The sequence below is a fragment of the Pongo abelii genome, chromosome 16 (genome assembly GCF_028885655.2).
Source record: "Pongo abelii isolate AG06213 chromosome 16, NHGRI_mPonAbe1-v2.0_pri, whole genome shotgun sequence".
Classification (NCBI taxonomy): Eukaryota; Metazoa; Chordata; class Mammalia; order Primates; family Hominidae; genus Pongo; species Pongo abelii.
This window is the reverse complement of record NC_072001.2, coordinates 67,353,116-67,374,215: the sequence shown is the minus strand read 5'-3', so window position 1 is coordinate 67,374,215 and position 21,100 is coordinate 67,353,116. Positions and strand designations below refer to the sequence as shown.

General features: G+C 39.9%; 2 protein-coding genes across 15 annotated transcripts in view; both read left to right on the top strand.

Moving 5' to 3' along the window:
• The window catches only part of PCLAF (PCNA clamp associated factor), a 101,953-nt gene extending 81,473 nt beyond the window's left edge, over window positions 1-20,480 (top strand). For 2 of the 3 annotated variants that reach the window (XR_008514127.2, XM_054532783.1), the window contains one exon: window positions 20,252-20,480. Coding sequence is in view for 1 of the 3 variants with exons in the window: in XM_054532782.1 (XP_054388757.1) it covers window positions 20,252-20,258 (7 nt within the window). In the remaining 2 variants the exon portion in view is untranslated. The remainder of the gene's footprint in view (window positions 1-20,251) is intronic. The other variant, XM_054532782.1, reaches the window with a different exon arrangement.
• Window positions 1-21,100, top strand: part of CSNK1G1 (casein kinase 1 gamma 1) — a 211,445-nt gene that overhangs the window by 56,409 nt on the left and 133,936 nt on the right. For 11 of the 12 annotated variants that reach the window (XR_008514126.1, XM_009249904.3, XM_024232269.2 and 8 more), the window contains exon 1: window positions 20,424-20,652. The exons of the other annotated variant lie outside the window; for it this stretch is intronic. Coding sequence is in view for 10 of the 11 variants with exons in the window: in XM_009249904.3 (XP_009248179.1) it covers window positions 20,472-20,652 (181 nt within the window). In the remaining variant the exon portion in view is untranslated. Of the gene's footprint in view, window positions 1-20,423; window positions 20,653-21,100 lie in introns of those variants that run through there. 12 annotated transcript variants of the gene reach the window in all.

Sequence of the window (21,100 nt, the reverse complement as noted above, 5' to 3'; positions counted from 1 at the left end):
ACTCTTGCTTTTATATTACGAATTTGTATTGTAGGGTGAACAAGATACTTTTTGATCTTAAACAGGATATTTTCCTTTGTGTTTTGTGAATTCCCACCCTTGTTTTTGGCAGTGTACATCACTTACGCTAAATATTTAAAAAGCCCTATTTCACTTTAAGAACTTGAGACCAGAGGTTACAAACTGGTGGTGTGGACAGTGTTTAAAAATTTTTAACAATTAATTGCCAACATATAAAAACTGGGAGATTTTATTAAAATTTCAGTGTTAAGCAACTTCTGAAAACTCAGAGCTGGCAACATTGCATGGGACCCATATTCTTTTTTTTTTTTTGAGACGGAGCCTTGTTCTCTCGCCCAGGCTGGAGTACATTGACACGATCTCAGCTCACTGCAACCTCCACCTCCTGGGCTCAAGTGATTCTCCTGCCTCAGCCTCCCAAGTAGCTGGGATTACAGGCACTTGCCACCACGCCTGGCTAATTTTTGTATTTTTGGTAGAGACAGGATTTCCCCATGTTGGCCAGGCTGGTCTTGAACTCCTGACCTCAAGTGATCCGCCCGTCTCAGCCTCCCAAAGTGCTAGGATTACAGGCGTGAGCCACCGTGCCCGGCCCCATATTTTTATATGGCAAAATTCAACAGGAGCAGAAATAGCTGTGCCCGTTAGGTGGGACACCCACTATTCACTTTGCCACTCTACACCTTCCCAGTAAAGAATCAATATCTGGTACTTCTGAGCGTTGTAACCTCTTCATTAATGCATTTGTTTTTTTGACGTGTGCCTGCTTCGGTGGAATTATCTAGAGAATAAGAAAAAGGGCCGGGTGCAGTGGCTCACTCCTGTAATCCCAGCACTTAGGGAGGCCAAGTATGTGGATCACTTGAGCCCAACCTGAGAAACATGGTGAGACTCCGTCTCTACAAAAACTAAACAAAAATTAGCCAGATGTCATGGTGCTCACTTGTACCAGCTACTCAGGAGGCTGAGGTGGGAGGATTGCTTGAGCCCAGAAGGTTGAGGCATCACTGCACTCTAGCCTGGGTAGCAGAGTGAGACCCTGTCTCAAAAAAAAAAAAAAAAAAGCCCTGGTCTACTTAGGCAGTCATTTATTTTATACAAGCAGTATTTTTCTTTTATGCTTTATTCAAAATAAAGGTGTTACATTTTATGTCTGTAACACGAATACAGGGGGTGAAGCATGACAGCAGATTGCCTGAGCTCAGGAGTTTAAGACCAGCCTGGCAACATGGTGAAACCTCGTCTCTACTAAAACACACACACAAAAAATTAGCCGGGTGTGGCAGCATGTGCCTGTAATCCCAACTACTCAGGAGGCTAAGGCAGGAGGATTGCTTGAACCTGGGAGGCAGAGGTTGCAGTGAGCGAGATCGTGCCACTGCACTCCAGCCTGGGCAACAGAGGGAGACTCCATCTCAAAACAAAACAAAACAAATTCAGCGAACTGAAATAAGCTTATAATAATTTAAAATTCAGGCAAGTATTGCTTCCATAAAGCAATCACCTCAAGAAAGCACTTATTCTAAAAGTGCTACTCAAAGCATTTTTTGGGGAAAAAAAAAGGTATATTTCCTTTGAATATTCTCAGGATGTCTGTTATCCTTTGAGAGTAGATGCATTTTGATAATAGTAATACATGTAATTTGACAAGAAAATCAAATGGGACAAATTTTATTAAGTAGTGAGAAACCAGCTCAAAGTCTAACATGTGATACTCTGGATGATACCAGGTTTTATCCAGCATCACAGTAAATTTGAAACTCTTTAGAAACATTTGTCCAAAGTAAATAATTCTCTGGAAAAGATGATATTATAAATGTAAGTTTAGGTCAGGCGCAGTAGCTGACGCCTGTTAATTCCAGCACTTTGGGAGTCTGAGGCAGGCGGATCACTTTGAGCCCAGGAGTTGGAGACCACCCTGAGCAACATGGCAAAACATTGTCTCTAAAAAAAAGTACAAAATTTAGCCAGGCATGGTGGTGTGTGCCTGTAGTTCCAGCTACTCAGGAGACTGAGCAAGAGATCACTTGAGCCCGGGAAGTAGAGGTTGCAGTGAGCCAAGATCATGTTGGCCAGGCACAGTGGCTCATGCCTGTAATCCCAACACTTTGGGAGGCCGAGATGGGCAGAACACCTGAGGTCAGGAGTTCAAGACCAGCCTGGCCAACATGGTGAAACCTCGTCTCTACTAAAAATACAAAAATTAGCCAGACTCGTTAGCATGTGCCTGTAATCCCAGCTACTTGGGAGGCTGAGGCAGGAAAATTGCTTGAACTTGGGAGGCGGAGGTTGCAGTGAGCTGGGATTGTACCACTGCATTCCAGCCTGGATGACAGGGCGAAACTTTGTCTCAAGAAAAAAAAAAAAAAGATCATGCCACCGCACTCCAGTCTGGGCAACAGAGTGAGAGCCTGTCTTTAAAAAAAGAAAGAAAGAAAGAAAGAAAGAAAGAAAGAAATACAAGTTTATACTCAGCAGCCCTTCAAACTTACCTCCCTCCCAAAATAATATGATATAATGAATTAACCAAAAAACAATAATACCAAAGCATCAGTAGCAAAGAAAACTTCAGAGTGATGAAAACCAGGTAATTGCCCTAATCTCATGCCACAACTTTCTAGAAATGTCTTTCAGAAACAGTATTATTTAGACCAGATGGAAAGAAAATCATTTGCAGCTATTTTTTTTGACCATACACTGTTGTTAGAACCACATAAAGTTTAGAAACCCCTACTGATACGTCACGGGAAGAAGTTAGTTAGTTGTTTATATAATTCAGTTGTGTCTTGAGGCCACAACAACAAAACCATTAAAATATATATATATGATTGATTTATTTGTAAAAATTTGTATATAAATATATATGTCCCTCCTCTTTGATAAAAGCTCTTAATATCACAGTTGGCTTACTTCTATCTGGAAGAACTCCCCACCTAAGTTGGATAAGGTTTAGAAGTGAGGTCATTAGGTGAGAAAATTGGCAGCAGTCTCGAAATCCTTTTCCCAGCTATATAGCAGTTGCTTAAGCCCCTAGCTTCCTGTCCATCTTTGTCAGGTGAAATGAATGAACCAGTTAGAGAAACTGATACTATTTACCAGGTAAACTCAAAAAAAATCAGTTGCACTAATTGTAGGCTAAAGATAGACCACGTTTGAAATCTCCCAGTTGAAAAATTATTTTAAAAACAGACATGAGGCTGAATGTGGTGGCTCACGCCTATAATCCCAGCACTTCGGGAGACTAAAGTGTAAGGATTGTTTGAAGCCAGGAGTTTGAGACCAGTCTGGGGGACATAGTGAGACCATGTTTCTGCAAAAGAATTTAAAAATTAGGTGGGTGATGGTATGCCCCTGTAGTCCCAGCCATCCTGGGCCATCGTGGCCAACACAACGAAACCCTGTTCCAAAACAAATAAGTAAAAACTGATGAAATGTAATTCACCACATTAAAAAAAAAAAAAAAAGAGAAACCTTATCACCTTATCACTTTGATGGATACAAAAAAAGTATTTGATAATATTCACTAATAGTTTATAATAGGAAAACCTTCACAATAGGATTTAAAAGGAACTTAATCTGATAAAGACTCTACAAAAATTCTATAGAAAACTTTAGGCCGGGCACAGTGGCTCATGCCTGTAATCCCAGCACTTTGGGAGGCCGAGGCTGGCGGATCACCTGAGGTCAGGAGTTTGAGACCAGCCTGGCCAACATGGTGAAACACTGTCTCTACTAAAAATACAAAAATTAGCCGGGCGTGGTGGCGCACACCTGTAGTCCCAGCTACATGGGAGGCTGAGGCAGGAAAAGTGCTTGAACCTGGGAGGCGGAGGTTGCAGTGAGCCTAGATTATGCCACTGCACTCCAGCGTGGGCGACAGAGTGAGACTGCGTCTCAAAAAAAAAAAGTTCCATGTCCCTAAAGGCTGTGACATAATAATAGCAGCAATAATACGAATTATGATGTAGCAGGATGAGCTGTAGACAAAACCCCTCAGACACCAAAGGGCTTTATTCGGCCGGGAGCATCAGCAGACTTAGGTCTCAAAAAACCAAGCTCTCCAAGTGAGCAATTCCTGTCCCTTTTAAGGGCTTACAACTCTAAGGGGGTCCACGTAAGAGGGTCATGATCGATTGAGCAAGCAGGGGTATGTGACTGGGGGCTGTATGCATGGGTATTCAGAATGGAATGGAACAGGACAGAGATTTTCATGATGCTTTTCCATACAATGTCTGGAATCTATAGATAACACAAGCAGTTAAGTCAGGGCTTGATTTTTAACTACCAGGCCCAGGGCTCAGAGCTGGGCTGTCTGCCGGTGAATTTCATTTCTGCCTTTTAGTTTTTACTTCTTTTTTCTTTGGAGGCAGAAATTGGGCATAAGACTACATGAGGGGTGGTCTCCTCCCTTTATGATAGACAAGCTGTATTAACTTTTTTTCTTTTCTTTTTTTTTTTTTTTGAGACAGAGTCTTGCTCTCTCGTCCAGGCTGGAGTACAGTAGCATGATCTCAGCTCACTGCAACCTCCGCCTCCTGAGTTCAAGTGATTCTCCTGCCTTAGCCTCCCAAATAGCTGGGACTACAGGCATGTGCCACCATGCCCGGCTAATTTTTGTAGTTTTAACAGAGACAGGTTTTGCCCTGTTTGCCAGGCTTGTCCTGAACTCCTGGCCTCAAGTGATGAGCTCGCCTTGGCCTCCCGAAGTGTTGGGATTACTGGCGTGAGCCACCGAGCCCAACCTGCATTAACTTTTTCTGTTTGTTTGTTTGTTTTAAAAAGCAAAGCTGAGTGCCAGTGGCTTATGTTTTTAATCCCAGTGCTTTGAGAGGCTGGGGTTGGAGGATTGCTAAAGGCCAGGAGTTCAAGGCTGCCGTGAGCTCTGATCATGCTACTGCACTCTGGCGTAGCTGACAGAGCGAGACCCTGTCTCTTAAAACAAACAAGCAACAACAACAACAAAACCCAAATGTGTGCTTTAAATAGATAAATTGTATGGTAGGTGAATTATATCTTAATAAAGCTGTTTTTAACAAACACAGATTTGACCCATGGAGAAATTTTGCCCCAGAAAGGGGGCATAAATATAGTATTCAAGTGAGGAAGTGCATTCAGTGTGTTAGAAGAAATTTTAAGTCACTCGAGGGAGGGAGAATTAGCTCCTTTAAAAAAAATTTGTGGACATGTTAAAATCACTGCACAGATTTTTTTAAAAAAATTGTTTCAGGAGGGCAGTTGTGAGGCCAGTGCACTTTTGGCTCAATGGGAATGAATGGGTGAGTGAGTGGGCAAGCAGGATCATTTGGTTGGTGTGGCAGAAGGGAGGAGGGCTCAGGGTTTTTGGACTCCTTTGGCTGTGTTTGACAGTGTAACCTAGTCAGTGAACATAATTCTGTGAGTCTCAACGTCCTCTTTGAAAAGGAATAATTGCCTTTACTAAGGCAAGTAATTCCAGTTTGACTCCACTGAATAGGTCACACAGCACCTAGAGTCAATCGTTTAGAAAATGTAAATGCTTTTTGTAAAGCTAAATCCCTTTAAGCATAAATGTCAGTACCCTTCTTAAATGTCTTCTTATTGGACTATCAGTGACCTATAAAATCCTGAACAATGGACTCCTGCTACCTCTTTACTTTGCTCATTGTAATCCCCGGCGTTGCTGGTCTTCTTTCACCAAAAACCTTTCTTAATAGGCTGCTGCTTTTCCCTGTCTGGAAACTGTGTTCCCTAGCTCTTGACAAGGTTGGCTCCATCTCTTCCTTGAGGACAGTGTTTAAATGTGGCTTCTAATTTATGTTTTCACAACAGTGTACAAGGATTCCCTCTTCTTCTCATCCACACCAATACTTGTTATCTTTGGTCTTTTTTGTAATTGCCATCTGACAGTGTAAGAATGTAAGTTAGTATTCCTATTATGGAAAACTGTATGGAGGTTTGTCAAAAAACTAAAAATAGAATTACTACATGATCCAGCAATCCCACTTCTGGGTATTTACCCAAAAGATTTGAAATCAGTTTGTTGAAGAATGTCTGCTTTCTTATGTTCATTGCAGCATTATTCACAATAGCCAAGTTATGGAATCAACCTAAGTGTTCAACACATGAGTGAATAATGTACACACACACGCACGCATACCCACATATACATATTCAGCCTTAAAGAAGGAATTATGTCATTTGTGGCAACTTGGATGGAATTGGAGAATATTTTATTATGCTGAGTAAAATAAGCCAGGCGCTGAAAAACAAACACCGCGTGTTCTCAGTTATGTGTGGAATCTAAAACAATTGAACTCATAGAAGCAGAGAATAGAATGGTGGTTAACAGAGACTGGAGGGTTGAGGAAGTGGTGAGACCATGGTTAAAGGGAACAAAATCTCAGCCGAGGGATATGTTTTTTTTTTTTAATTTTGTTGTACAGTGTGGTGAAGATAGTTTTTGTACATTTTAAAATTGCTGAGAGAATAAATTTCAAATATTCTTACCACAAAAATGTTAAGTATTTAAGGTAATGGATATGTTAACTAGCTTGATTTAATTATTATATATTATATTCATAAATTATAACATTACTTTTTACCCGTTATGTTTATATAATTATAAATTGTCAACATATAATTTTTAAAATTTTTAAAAATAAATGTGTCTTCTAATAAAAGGCTTCCCACCCCTCTATCTAAAACTCTTCCATGCTGTGCATGGTGACACATGCCTGTAATCCCAATTTCTCAGGAGGCTGAGGTGGGAGAATCTCTTGAACCCATGTGTTCAAGGCTGCATTGCACTGTGATCTCACCTGTGAACAGGCACTACACTCCAGCCTGGGCTACATAGCAAGAACACATCTCTAAATATGAGTAAAATAAAACTTTCCTCTTTGATTTCACCGTAATCCTTAGTTTAGCAGATCTTTGATATGTAGCATCGTCCCGATTTGTGTTTTTTTAATTCATGTGTTTGTGAGGCCCTCTCTACATTAGAAGTTCTATGAGCAGAGGAGCTGTATATGTCAAGTTCACTGTTATATCCTCAGTGGAATAACCCAGTTTTAGGCACATAGGAGGCACTCACTGAATATTTATTAATTTTTTTTTTTTTTACCATATAGCTACAACCTTCTTTTATTTTTAAGATTAAAAAAAAATTTCTTGTTTTTTGGGTTTTTTTTTTTCTCCCAGCAGGAAACAATTACTTTGAGATTTTTTTTCTTACTTTTAAAAAATTATTATTATACTTTAAGTTCTGGGGTACCTCTGCAGAACATGCAGTTTTGTTACATAGGTATACACGTGCCATGGTAGTTTGCTGCACTCATCAACTCGTCACCTACATTAGGTATTTCTCCTAATGCTATCCCTCCCCTAGCCCCGCACCCCCCAACAGGCCCCAGCGTGTGATGTTCCCCTCCCTGTGTCCATGTGTTCTCATTGTTCAACTCCCACTTATGAATGAGAACATGCAGTGTTTGATTTTCTGTTCTTGTGTTAGTTTGCTGAGAATGATGGTTTCCAGCTTCATCCATGTCCCTGCAAAGGACATGAACCCATCTTTTTTTATGGCTGCATAGTATTCCATGGTGTATATGTGCCACATTTTCTTTATGCAGTCTATCATTGATGGACATTTGGGTTGGTTCCAAGTCTTTGCTATTGTGAATAGTTCCACAATAAACATACGTGTGCGTGTGTCTTCATAGTAGAATGATTTATAACCCTTTAGGTATATACCCAGTAATGGGATTGCTGGGTCAAATGGTATTTCTAGTTCTAGATCCTTAAGGAATTGCCACACTGTCTTCCACAATGGTTGAACTAATGTACACTCCCACCAACAGTGTAAAAGCATTCCTATTTCTCCACATCCTCTCCAGCATCTGTTTCCTGACTTTTTAATGATCACCATTCTAACTGGCGTGAGATGGTATCTCATTGTGGTTTTGATTTGCGTTTCTCTAATGACAGTGATGATGAGCATTTTTTCATGTTTGTTGGCTTGCATAAATGTCTTCTTTTGAGAAGTGTCTGTTTATATCCTTTGCCCACTTTTTGATGGGGTTGTTTGGTTTTTTCTTGTAAATTTGTTTAAGTTCTTTGTAGATTCTGGATATTAGCCCTTTGTCAGATGGATAGATTGCAAAAATTTTCTCCCATTCTGTAGGTTGCCTGTTCACTCTGATGATAGTTTCTTTTGCTATGCAGCAGCTATTTAGTTTAATTCGATCCCATTTGTCAGTTTTGGCTTTTGTTGCCATTGCTTTTGGCGTTTTAGACATGAAGTCTTTGCCCATGCTTATGTCCTGAATTTATATTGCCTGGGTTTTTATCTAGGATTTTTATGGTTTTAGGTCTTACATTTAAGTCTTTAATCCACCTTGAGTTAATTTTTGTATAAGGTGTAAGAAAGGGGTCCTATTTCAGTTTTCTGCATATGGCTAGCCAGTTTTCCCAACACCATTTATTAAATAGGGAATCCTTTCCCCATTTCTTGTTATTGTCAGGTTTGTCAAAGATCAGATGGTTGTAGATGTGTGGTGTTATTTCTGAGGCCACTGTTCTGTTCCATTGGTCTATATATCTGTTTTGGTCCCAGTACCATGCTGTTTTGGTAACTGTAGCCTTGTAGTATAGTTTGAAGTCAGGTAGTGTGATGCCTCCAGCTTTGTTCTTTTTGCTTAGGATTGCCTTGGCTATGCAGGCTCTTTTTTTGGTTCCATATGAAGTTTAAAGTAGTTTTTTCCAATTCTGTGAAGGAAGTCAATGGTAGCTTGATGGGGATAGCATTGAATCCATAAATTACTTTGGGCAATATGGCTATTTTCGTGATATTGATTATTCCTCTCCATGAGCATGGAATATTTTTCCGTTTGTTTGTGTCCTCTCTTATTTCCTTGAGCAGTGGTTTGTAGTTCTCCTTGGAGAGGTCCTTCACATCCCTTGTAAGTTGTATTCCTAGGTATTTTATTCTCTTAGTAGCAATTGTAAATGGGAGTTTACTCATGATTTGACTCTCTTGTTATTGGTGTATTGGAATGCTTGTGATTTTTGCACATTGACTTTGTATCCTGAGACTTTGCTGAAGTTGCTTATCAGCTTAAGGAGATTTTGAGGCATGGTCTCACTCTGTCGCCCAGGCTGGAGTGCAGTGGTGCGATGTCAGCTCACTGCAACCACCACCTCCCAGGTTCAAGCGATTCCCGTGCCTCAGCCACCCGAGTAGCTGGGATTACATGCATGCACCACTGCACCTGACTAATTTTTATAGGCGTGAGCTACCAAACCCCGTGGCTTTTTTTTTTTTTTTTTTTTTTTTACTTTTTAAAAAAAAGACTGGCTCTCACTATGTTGTCCAGGCTGGAATGTAGTAGCTATTCACAGCCGTGATCATCATGCACATCAGCCTCGAATTCGTGGTCTCAAATGAGCCTCTCACTACAGCCTCCTAAGTATCTGGGAATATATGTGTGTGACACCACACCTGGCTTCACAAAATATTTGTTGATTGAACTAGGAACACTTTGAATAAATGTAGTGGTTTGTATTTTTCCTTTTTGACACCTGGAAATTATCCAAACTCCTTCTGTAATTGCTATTATTCTTTAAGGTTCATTTATGTAGAAATAGTATTTTAAAAAGCGTGTGTAGGCTGGGCATGGTGGCTCACGCCTGTAATCCCAGCACTTTGGGAGGCTGAAGCAGGCGGATCACCTGAGGACAGGAGTTTGCGACTAACCTGGCCAACACAGTGAAACCCCGTCTCTACTAAAAATACCAAAATTAGCTGGGCATGGTGGTGCATGCCTGTAATCCCAGCTACTTGGGAGGCTGAGGCAGGAGAATCCCGGGAGAATCCTGGGAGGTTGCAGTGAGCTGAGATCATGCCGCTACACTCCAGCCTGGGTAACAGAGCGAGACTGTCTCAAAAAATAAAATAAAATAAAATGCATATGTATATATGTTTTTCTTTTTTCCTTTTTTTTTTTTTTTTTTTTTGAGATGGAGTCTAGCTCTCTTGCCAGGCTGGAGTGCAGTGGTGCGATCTCTGCTCACTGCAACTTCCGCCTCCAGGGCTCAAGAGATTCTCCTGCCTCGGCCTCCCGAGTAGCTGGGATTACAGGCACGCGCCACCACACCCAGCTAATTTTTGTATTTTTAGTAGAGACGGGGTTTCACCATATTGGCCAGAACGGTCTCGATCTCCTGACCTTGTGATCTGCCTGCTTCAGCCTCCCAAAGTGCTGGGATTACAGGTGTGAGCCGCCGTGCCCGGCCTCTTTTCCTTTTTTTTTGAGACAGAGTATTTCTCTGTCACCCAGGCAGTAGCACAATCATAGCTCACTGCAACCTCGAACTCCTAGGCTCAAGGGATCCTTTCACCTCAGCCTCCCAAGTAGCTGGGACTACAGGTACACACCACCATGCCCAGTTAATTTTTTTTTTTTTTTTGTAGAGACATGGTCTCACCACATCACCCAGGTTGGTCTTGAACTCCTGGGCTCAAGCAGTCCTTCTGTCTTGGCCTTCCAAAGTGCTGGGATTATAGGTATGAACCACCGTGCCCAGGCTAACCTTTTTTTTTTTTTAAACAGTTATTTAAATCTTCTTTTCTTGCAGTACAAGATACAGTACATTTCACATATGTCCCTTTTCCTGTTGGAGAAGGTGAATCAAGTGGAGGGAAGTAAATTGATATTGAGGCTGAGAATAAAATTGCAAATTTCTAGCCTCGATTTTCTACCTCTCACCTACTTTGTGCCTATGTAAATAGGCTGTTTCTTCATGGCCAGGAAAAAATGAAATAGCTGACTATTGACAATTCCAGAAAGCACCCAGATAAGAATACTTAGAGTTGGATTTAAAACAAAACCTACCCACCCCTTTTTTGGGGAGAGACAGGGTCTCTCTGTCTCCCAGGCTGGAGGGTAGTGGTGTGATCACAGCTCACTACAGTCTTGACCTCCTGGGCTGAAGTGATCTTCCTGCTTCAGCCATCCAAGTAGCTGAGACTACAGGCATGTGCCACCCTGCTAATTTAAAAAAAAATGTCTGTTTGTAGAGATGGGGTCTCAGTATGTTGACCAAGCTGGTATTGAATTCTTCCGCTCAAGCGATCCTCTTGTCTTGGCCTCCCAAAGTTCTAGGATTATAGACATGAGCCACCACACCAGGCCAAAATCAGTTTATTGGCCATAAGTTTTCATCTTTTGATGTTCTCTCATGCCATTTAAAATGGGTGAAAATTTGGGTTATAGTTTTCTAATGACTGTTGCCTTTTCACAATGATCACAGTGATAACACATGGCAGATAATTAGGGCAGGATATACCTTAAATGTCTGTTTCCCAAAACAAGCAATTACAATGCCCTTCTTATGTAGTCCTTTTAGCACCTCACCATAGCACTAATCACAGTGCATTGTAGTTGCTTATTTACTTGTGTAGTAGCTCTAGTAGCTCAGTGAAGGTTGTCACATTCACCATTTTATTTGCAGGGTACTTGTGACAGGTACTATAGTCATGGTACTTTTGATTACCTTTTTCTTTCTACTCAGAATGATGGCAAGAATTATGATATCTGGAGTTTGGATTTTTTTAGCCTTTTGAGATCTGTTCATTGGTTGAAAACCAAGATTGAGAACTCATTTATTTGTGTGTGTGTGTGTGTGTGTGTGTTTTATTCACTAAGTATTTGAGAACTTACCATGCTAGGCCCTGCAAATAAAATGGTGAATGTGACAACAGTTTTTACCTTCACAGAGCTAGTACATGAGTAAACAAGCAATTACAGTGCACTGTGATTACTGCTATGGTGAGTTACTAAAAGGACTACATAAGAGGGGCACTGTAATTGCTTGTTTTGGGAAATAGACATTTAAGGTGAAAACTAAATGTGAGCATAAGTTAACATAATGAAGAGCAGAGATAAAGGAGGACCCAGGTCCAGGGCCTTTTGGAAGTCTTGAAGTAAGTTTGATGTTCATTAACATAAAATGTAAGGGAACAGTTTAACAGAAATTAAGCGGAAGAGGTAAGCAAGTGCCAGATCGGAATGACCTCAAGCCATGTAAGGATTTTTTTTTCTTTTTTTTTTTTGAGACAGAGTCTTACTCTGTCGCCGAGGTTGGAGTGCAGTGGCGTCATCTCGGCTCACTGCAAGCTCCGCCTCCCAGGTTCACGCCATTCTCCTGCCTCAGCCTCCGGAGTAGCTGGGACTACAGACGCCTGTCACCACGCCCGGCTAATTTTTTTGTATTTTTAGTAGAGATGGGGTTTCACCATGTTAGCCAGGATGGTCTCGATCTCCTGACCTCGTGATCCACCCGCCTCGGCCTCCCAAAGTGCTGGGATTACAGATGTGAGCCACTGCGCCTGGCCAGGATTTTGTTTTATCCTAAAGGAAGTCAGAAGACTGGAAGAGGCTGCTAGAGAGTTGAGGGTCCTCAGAGGTTGATGAAGTCATAGAATGAGTACAATGAGAGTAAATGAGTGAGAGAGCTGGAAGGCAAATAAAATCAAAGTGCCACTGTATTTTGCTTTGGCTCCCTTACTTTAATAATGAACAGCTGTTCTAAAAATGTGTATATAACTAGTGGGGCTGGGCATGGTAGCTCATGCCTGTAATCCCAGCACTGTGGGAGGCCAAGGCTGGAGGATCTCTTGAACCCAGGAGTTTGAGACCAACCTGGGCAATATAGTGAGACCTCGTCTCTACAAAAAAAATAATAAAAATGTACAACAGGTAGAACAGATGAATTTATGAAATTGAGATTAGTTGTTTTCACTGAAAAAAGTAAGGGATCTGAAGGTGTAAACCCAAAGACATAAATTTTATTTATAATTTACTTTTTAGTTGTAGGATCCAGTCATTTCCCAGAGATCAACGTTATAAGAAATAAGATAAAAATAAGTATTATAGATTAAGTGGACAGTGTTTTCTGTGCCTTTTTGGCAAGTAGAATACAAAGAACATTTTTTTCCCTGACCACATAAGAGTAAGTTGCTGACAGGCAGGGCGTGGTGGCTCACGCCTCTAATCCCAGCACTTTGGGAGGCTGAGGCGGGTGGATCACGAAGTCAGGAGATTGAGACCATCCTGGCTAACACGGTGAAACCCCGTCTCTACTAAAAATACAAAAAATTAGCCAGGCGTGGTGGCGGGCACCTGTAGTCCCAGCTACTCGAGAGGCTGAGGCAGGAGAATGGCGTGAACCCAGGAGATGGAGCTTGCAGTGAGCCGAGATTGCACCACTGCACTCCAGCCTGGGTGACAGAGGGAGACTCTGTCTCAAAAAAAAAAAAAAAAAAGTAAGTTGCTGACAAGATGTTTCATAAGTCCCTGTACTTTAGTATACTACTAAAATGTAGTCTGAAGATTAGATATACTGTGGTGTGTATGTATATATATATGTACGTGAAATATAGTAGTGTATACTAAATAGAGACAGGGTTTCACCACGTTGTCCAGGCTGGTCTTGAACTCCTAGCCTCAAGTGATCCACCTGCCTCAGCCTCCCAAAGTGCTGGGACTACAGGCATGAGCCACCACGCCTGGCCAATATTTTGTAGTTTTGAGCATAGATTTTTGTACAGGTTTTGTAATATAGCTTCCTAAGTTTCTTGTTGCTTTTTTTGATAGAATTATTATTTTAATTAACAGGCTTTATTTTTAGATTTTTTTGGTACAGTTTTAGGTTTACAGAGAAATGGAGTGGAGAGTACAGAGTTCCCATATATCCCCTAACACTCCTCCACCCCCATTTTCCCCTATTATTAATGTCTTGCATTACTATGGTACATTTGTAATAGTTAATGAACCAATATTGACACATTATTAACTAAAGTTGGTAGTTTACATTAGATAGAATGTATTACACTATTTGTATTATGCATTCTATGGATTTGGACAAATGTATAATGACATGCCTCTACCATTACGGTATCATACAGAATAGTTTTCCTGCTCTAAAAATCCCCTGGGCTCCACCTGTTCACCCGCCCCCCTCCCCACCCAGAATATCTGGCAACCATTGATCTTTTTACCATCTCCATAGTTAGGATTTTTCTAGAATGTCATGAATTTGGAATGTAGTATTTAGCTTTTTCAAATGGATTTATTTCACTTAGCAATATGCATTTTAGGTTGTTCTATGTCTTTTTGTAGCTTTCAATAATTCATTTCGTTTTATTGCTGAGTGATATTCCATTGCATGGCTATACCACAAATTTGTTTATTCATTCACCTATTGAAGGAAATCTTAGTGTTTTCATTTTTTGACAATTACAAATGAAGCTGCTGTAAACATTTAGGTGGTGGTTTTTGTGTGGACTTAAGTTTTCATTTCATTTGGGTGAAAACCAAGAAATACGATTGCTGTGTCATAGGTAAGAGTATGTTTAGTTACATAAGAAACTGCCAAACTTTCTTCCAAAATAGCCGTACCATTTTGCATTCTCACCAGCAGTGAATGAGAGTTCCTATTGCTCCATATCTTCCTTAGCATTTGATGTTGTCAGTGTTTTGGATTTTCACTATTCTAATAAGTGTATAGTGGTATCATTGTTTTAATTTGCAATTCCCTTGTGACATATGGTATTGAGTATATTTTCATATATTTATTTGCCATCCGTATATCTTGTTTGAAAAGATGTCTGATTCAAATATTTTGCTCATATTTTAACTGGGTTGTTTTCTGATTGTTGAGTTTTAAGAGTGTTGTATATTTTAGATAACAGGCCTCTAACAAGTAAGTGTTTTGTAAATATTTTCTCCTAATCAGTGGCTTGTCTTTTCATTCTCTTAGCAGTGCCTTCCCCAGAGCAGAAGTTTTTAATTTTAGTGAAGTTAAACTTAACAATTTCTTCTTTCATTGATCATGTTTTTGTTGGTATATCTAAGAAGTCATTGTCAAACCCGAAGTCATTTAGATTTTTTCCTATGGCATATTGTAGGAGTTTTATCATTTTGTGTTTTACATTTGGGTTGTGATCCATTTTGATTTTATTTTTGTGAAAGATATAAGGTCTGTATCTAGATTATTTTTCTTTGTTTGCAAGTATATGTCTAATTGTTCCAGCACCATTTGTTAAAAAGACTATCCTTTCTCCATTGAATTGCCTTTGCTCGTTTGTCAAAGATTGGTATGAATATATTTGTGTGAATCTATTTCTGGGATTTCCATTCTGTTCCATTGATTTATTTGTGTATTTTTTTTTTTTTTTTCAATATCACACTGTCTTGAGTACTGTAGCTTTATAGTAAGTTGTTTTTTTTTTTGGAGACGGTCATACTGAAGTGGTGCAGTGGCCCTATCATAGTGCATTGCAACCTTGAACTCCTGGGCTCAAACAATCCTCCCAGTTCTGCCTCCTGAGTAGCTGGTTCCATAGGTGTACACCACCTTGCCCGGCCAATTTTTATTTTTATTTTGTAGAGACAGGATCTTGTTTTGTTGCCCAGGCTGGTCTTGAACTCCTGGGCTCAAGTGATTCTCCCACTGTGGTCTCCCAACGCACTGGGATTACAGATGTGAGTAATTGCACCTGGCCTTTTGTTTTGTTTTGTTTTAGCTTAAATGCATTTCAAGCCTTGTTTTGGTATTCAGATTGTCCTACAGTGTCTTTTAATTTGTCCTATAGTTATTGATAGTTTTATAAACACACATTCATGTGTGCACTGGAGCACACAGATATCATTTTTGCTTAATGTTTGCTAAATACTTATTCTGGGTATGATACTGCTCTTGAAACTTACCCCGTGTTTTAAAACATCAGGTTAGGCTTTTATCTCATTCTTTGAAAAGCTTACAATTGGAATGACAGATGTTGGTACAAAAACCATTGACAACCCAACATAAGGGGAAATTTGTTGGTGTGTTTCTTAGAAGAATTTTTATCGTTGACCAACATAATTAGAAAAAAAGACTTATAAGGAGAAAGATTTTTGTTTTTGCCCTATTATTTCTGTTTTGGACAGTAGGATGGGAAGTGATGCCTGAAGCTGAAACTTGTGACCAAGAAACAGCAAGCATGAGGACCAAAAGCAATATGTGGTGGATGAAGAAGTAGTAGATCAGAAAGAGCCTGGTTTGCTTTTGAGTTTCTCATACACTTACCATATGATCCTGCAGTCCTATACCTATAAACAATTTCATCATAAGTTGTGTAAGAAGAGAGATTTAGAAGTCTGGCAATCTCTCTTTTCATTATTAACAAAAACCCAGGGTGTTTTGACTTTGAAATTTAAATATTTATGTACCTCACTTTTGATAAAGCCAATATATGAGAATCTGAAATATACAAACAGTAAATTAGTGAAACTTTTTTTGGTGCTTTTATATGACTTAATTTTCTTTTAGACTTCATGTAACCTCCCATATACTGTTTTACATGAATTTAAGTAGAAAGTTCAAATGATAAGCCAAAGAGTTTGTAATTGAGCAGAGGGTAGTGATAAAAAAATAGGATTTTTAAAAACTTAGTAACTTTAATTTCTTAAATGAGAGATGCCACATAAAGTAGTATTGAATATTATTCATCTTTCTTTTTCTTTCTTTTTTTTTTTTTTGAGGTGGAGTTTCGCTCTCATTGCCCAGGCTGGAGTTCAATGGCACATTCTCAGCCCACTGCCCCCTCCGCCTCCCAGGTTCAAGCGATTCTCCTGCCTCAGCCACCCAAGTAGCTGGGATTAGAGGCGCCTACCACCATGTGTGGCTAATTTTTTTTGTATTTTTAGTAGAGACGGTATCATCATGTTGGCCAGGCTGGTTTTGAACTCCTGACCTCAGGTGATCTGCCCGCCTCAGCCTCCCAAAGTACTGGGATTATAGGCGTGAGCCACTGCACCTGGCCTCACCTTTCATAATTATAGATTGAACAATGCTTATGTCCCATGCATAGATTAGAAAATTGACACAGCACCTTTAGTGTCAGTTTTTGTCATCGTTGTGGGAAGTAAAGTGATTGTTCTGTTCTACAAGTAGGTGTTATGAACATTTTTCCCCAGCTGAGTGAGATTTTTGGCTTTTTTTTTTTTTTTTTGACAGGGCCTTGCTCTGTCACCCATACTGGAGTACAGTGGCACGATCATGGCTCACTGCGTCCTTGAACCTCCCAGGCTCAAGCAATTCTCCAACTTTAGCCTCCCCAAGTCACTGGGACCACAGGTGTGCACCACCATGCCCAGCTAATTTTTTTTTTTTTCTTGAGACGGGGTTTTGCTCTTGTCACCCAGGCTGGAGTGCAATGGTGTGATCTCGGCTCACTGCAACCTCTGTCTCCTGGATTCAAGCAATTCTCCTGCCTCAGCCTCCTGAGTAGCTGGGATTACAGGCATGCACAAATACGCCTGGCTAATTTTTTTGTTTTTAGTAGAGACGGGGTTTCGTCATATTGGCCAGGCTGGTCTTGAACTCCTGACCTCAGGTGACCCACCCGCCTTGGCCTCCTAAAGTGCCAGGATTATAGGCATGAGCACTGTGCCCGGCCCTAATTTTTAAATTTTTTGTAGACATGGGGTCTCCCTATGTTGCCCAGGCTCATTTCAAACTTCTAGGCTCAAGTAGTACTTCTACCTTGGCCTCCTAAAGTGCTGGGATTACATGGATGAGCCACCATGCCCAGCCAATTTTTGGCTTTCTATGTGGTTTTTTTTTTACATTTAATTTTTAATATTTTTAAATTTAATTTTTAATTTTATTTATTATTATTATTTTTTTTTTTTTAGAGACAGGGTCTTTCTGTGTCGCCGAGGCTAGAGTTCAGTGGCTATTTACTGGCATGATAATAGCACATTCCAGCCTTGAACTCGTGGGCTTGAGCAGTACTCCCATCTCAGCCTCCCAAGTAAATGGAGACTATAGGCACATACCATTGCACCTGGCTTCTATGGATTTTTAACCTGACAAATACTGTGTGTTCTTCTAATACATACATGTAAGTAAACATAGATAATGCGGGCTATGTGTGATTATTCCATCTAATGTTATACTAGTCTAAGTGCAATGGAAGAAATTAATGCAAAGTATTATAAAAATAATATCCATCTGTTGGAAAAAACAGAGTGAGCAAAAATGAAAAATATGAAGAGAAATAGGCAATGTAATATAGTTTCCAAATCTTATAAATGAGGCTATTGTAGTGATAGTTTTTGAAAATGTGTGAGTTCGTTGAATACTTATAAATTGACTGAATTGGGCCAAGACACATTCTGCCTCTGTCCTCATATTAACTTATAATGGAAGGAAGTATAGTTGACAGTCTCACATATAGACATACTCCCAACAATTATGATGTTTTTTTCTCTTTCTTTCTAATATCATTTGAGGGATTTGGGCAAAAGACAAGGATAATCGGGATAGTGGATATACTTGGAAATAGGAGAAACAATGAGGAAATATGAATTCTTAATGTTGTTCATGTAGGAAGTTCACTAGTTGCTGACCTCCTTTCATCGCTTTGTTTTTTTTCCTTTACAGAATATACATTATAAATGTAAATCTATTGTAAAGCAAAGTAAACAAAAATGAAAAGCAGTTTATTTAAACTATAATAAAGCAAACAGAGGCCAGGCATGGTGGCTCACGCCTGTAATCCCAGCACTTTGGGAGGCTGAGGTGGGTGGATCACCTGAGGTCAGGAGTTCGAGACCAGCCTGTCCAACATGGTGAAAACCCCGTCTCTACTAAAAATACAAAAAATTAGCTGGGTGTGGTAGCAGGCACCTGTAATTCCAGCTACTTGGGAGGCTGAGGCAGGAGAATCGCGTGAACCTGGGAGGCAGAGGTTGCAGCTAGTCGAGATCTTGCCATTGCACTCCAGCCTGGGCAACAAGAGCGAAATTCCATCTCAAAAATAAATAAATAAATAAAGCAAACAGATTGTATTATTGGATTATGTGCCCACTTGTACAGTCAGCTGACTGCTTTTTACCTGTTACTTTAGTAGGGAATTACAGGTCCTCAGGAAGTTTAGAGTATAGGCATCTTTGCTCTGTTGTATAATTGGTGATAATAACCAAACATTTGTTCTAATTCTCTTAAGTTTTCTTTCTTTCTTTCTTTTTTTTTTTTTTTTTTTTGAGACGAAGTCTCACTCTGTCACTCAGATGGGAGAGCAGTAGCACGAGCTCGGCTCACTGCCACCTCCACCTCCTAGGTTCAAGCTGTTCTCCTGCCTCAGCCTCCCGAGTAGCTGGGATTACAGGTGCCTGCTACCACGTCCAGCTAATTTTTATATTTTTAGTAGAGACAGGGTTTTGCCATGTTGGCCAGGTGGTCTCAAACTCTTGACCTCAGGTGATCCACCTGCCTTGGCCTCCCAAAGTGCTGGGATTACAGGCGTGAGCCACCGCACCCGGCTTTCTCTTCCCTTAAGTTTTAAGATTTATGAAAGTGAAATACAAGTGTGTGTTTAGTATGTGATTGGTGATAACAGTATTTCTTTTTTGTTAAGAATACTCACATGGATAATCAAATATAGCATCAAAATTATCTCATTGCAAACATTTGTGTTGGGCTCAGTCCTGAATTTGGACACTGCAGAATTCTGGTAGAGATGAATGTTATGCTTAAGATTTTTTTTTTTTTTTTGCTTTATTTTCACTTTGGGGTTCTGCAAAGGATCTCTTTTTGGCGCTCTGTCATTGCATACTCAGCATACAGCAAAAACCACCAAAAGTTTGGCTTTTCAGAACTTTAGGACTGCTTAATAGCAATAGAGTTTTGGAAGTTCCTTCATAGAGGTTGTCTGTGTTGATTGGTAACTGAAGATTACATAATTCTTGCCAGTGCTTGGTAAATGGTGGGGATAGGCGAATGGGGGAGTGAATAGTCTAATTTCTTATAAGTTTTGGCAAAATTAAAAGGAAGAGCTTAAAATTAAATCATCCTCAGTTTCTTTAACTTGGTTTCAGCACTGCTATGTATTTCTGTTAGCCAGTGATGAAAAAAACAATTGTCTTTCCTTTTGGTCATAGGTACATTACTAGAAGAAAGCATTCTATATTAAAGGCTTGTGTGTTTCCTTAGCTTTTGTGGTTTGCAGCCTACTGAGCTTGTGATACCATGTGAATAACTAATCCAGATGGTTAAACTGTTGGAGGATAGAAAACCAAAACCCATTTCAGGAAGCTATGCATTTTGCTCACCTTTGGATAGGATTCATTCTAATTGGTAGTGACTTTCTGAATTTGTTTCAAAATTTAATTTTTAACTACATGTTTTCTTGATTTTTACCTAGGTTATAAGATGTTCACCTAAGCTTGAGACCTAGTGACTACATTTCCTACGGGAACAAATAAATGGTTTTTCATCTCCCGGAGATACATTAGAAACAAATATGGTGCTAAAAGAACTCCTTACCTTTCTCTGACTACAATTTATTTGGACATACTTTTGTATTGAAGAGAGGTATACACACTAAAGCTACTTGCTGTACGGAGACTCTGTCCTGTAGGATCATGGACCATCCTAGTAGGGAAAAGGATGAAAGACAACGGACAACTAAACCCATGGCACAAAGGAGTGCACACTGCTCTCGACCATCTGGCTCCTCATCATCCTCTGGAGTTCTTATGGTGGGACCCAACTTCAGGGTTGGCAAGAAGATAGGGTGTGGGAACTTCGGAGAGCTCAGATTAGGTAAGCACTTGGTTATGTCAGTGACTTCTACTAACAACAATACCTATGATAAGCTTTGGTGTGTTTCAAGACAAGCCGTTTATAGTTTTACAAGAAATTTTTCTTAAGGAAAACCTGTTGTTAAGAAATAATTTGTGAAGGGGCACTATGGTCATTATCAATTATTTGTTATCCAAGGCTCATCTTTCTTTATGTGTGTGCGATGGGCTTTTAAGTTTTCTACCAGTTCTGAGATTTTCTGATGAACATAGAGTTGCATACAGATATCAGTAAAACGCAGACTCTGATTTAGGAGGTCTGAGGTAGAGCCCCAAATTCTGCATATTTTTACAAATTCCAGATGATGCAGATGCTGTTGGTCCTTTAAGAAGGGCATAAGGCCTTGGTTTAATTCAGACTCTGCCCCTGAAAAGAAAAGAGTAAATCCTTAGTAATACCCAGGCTTAGT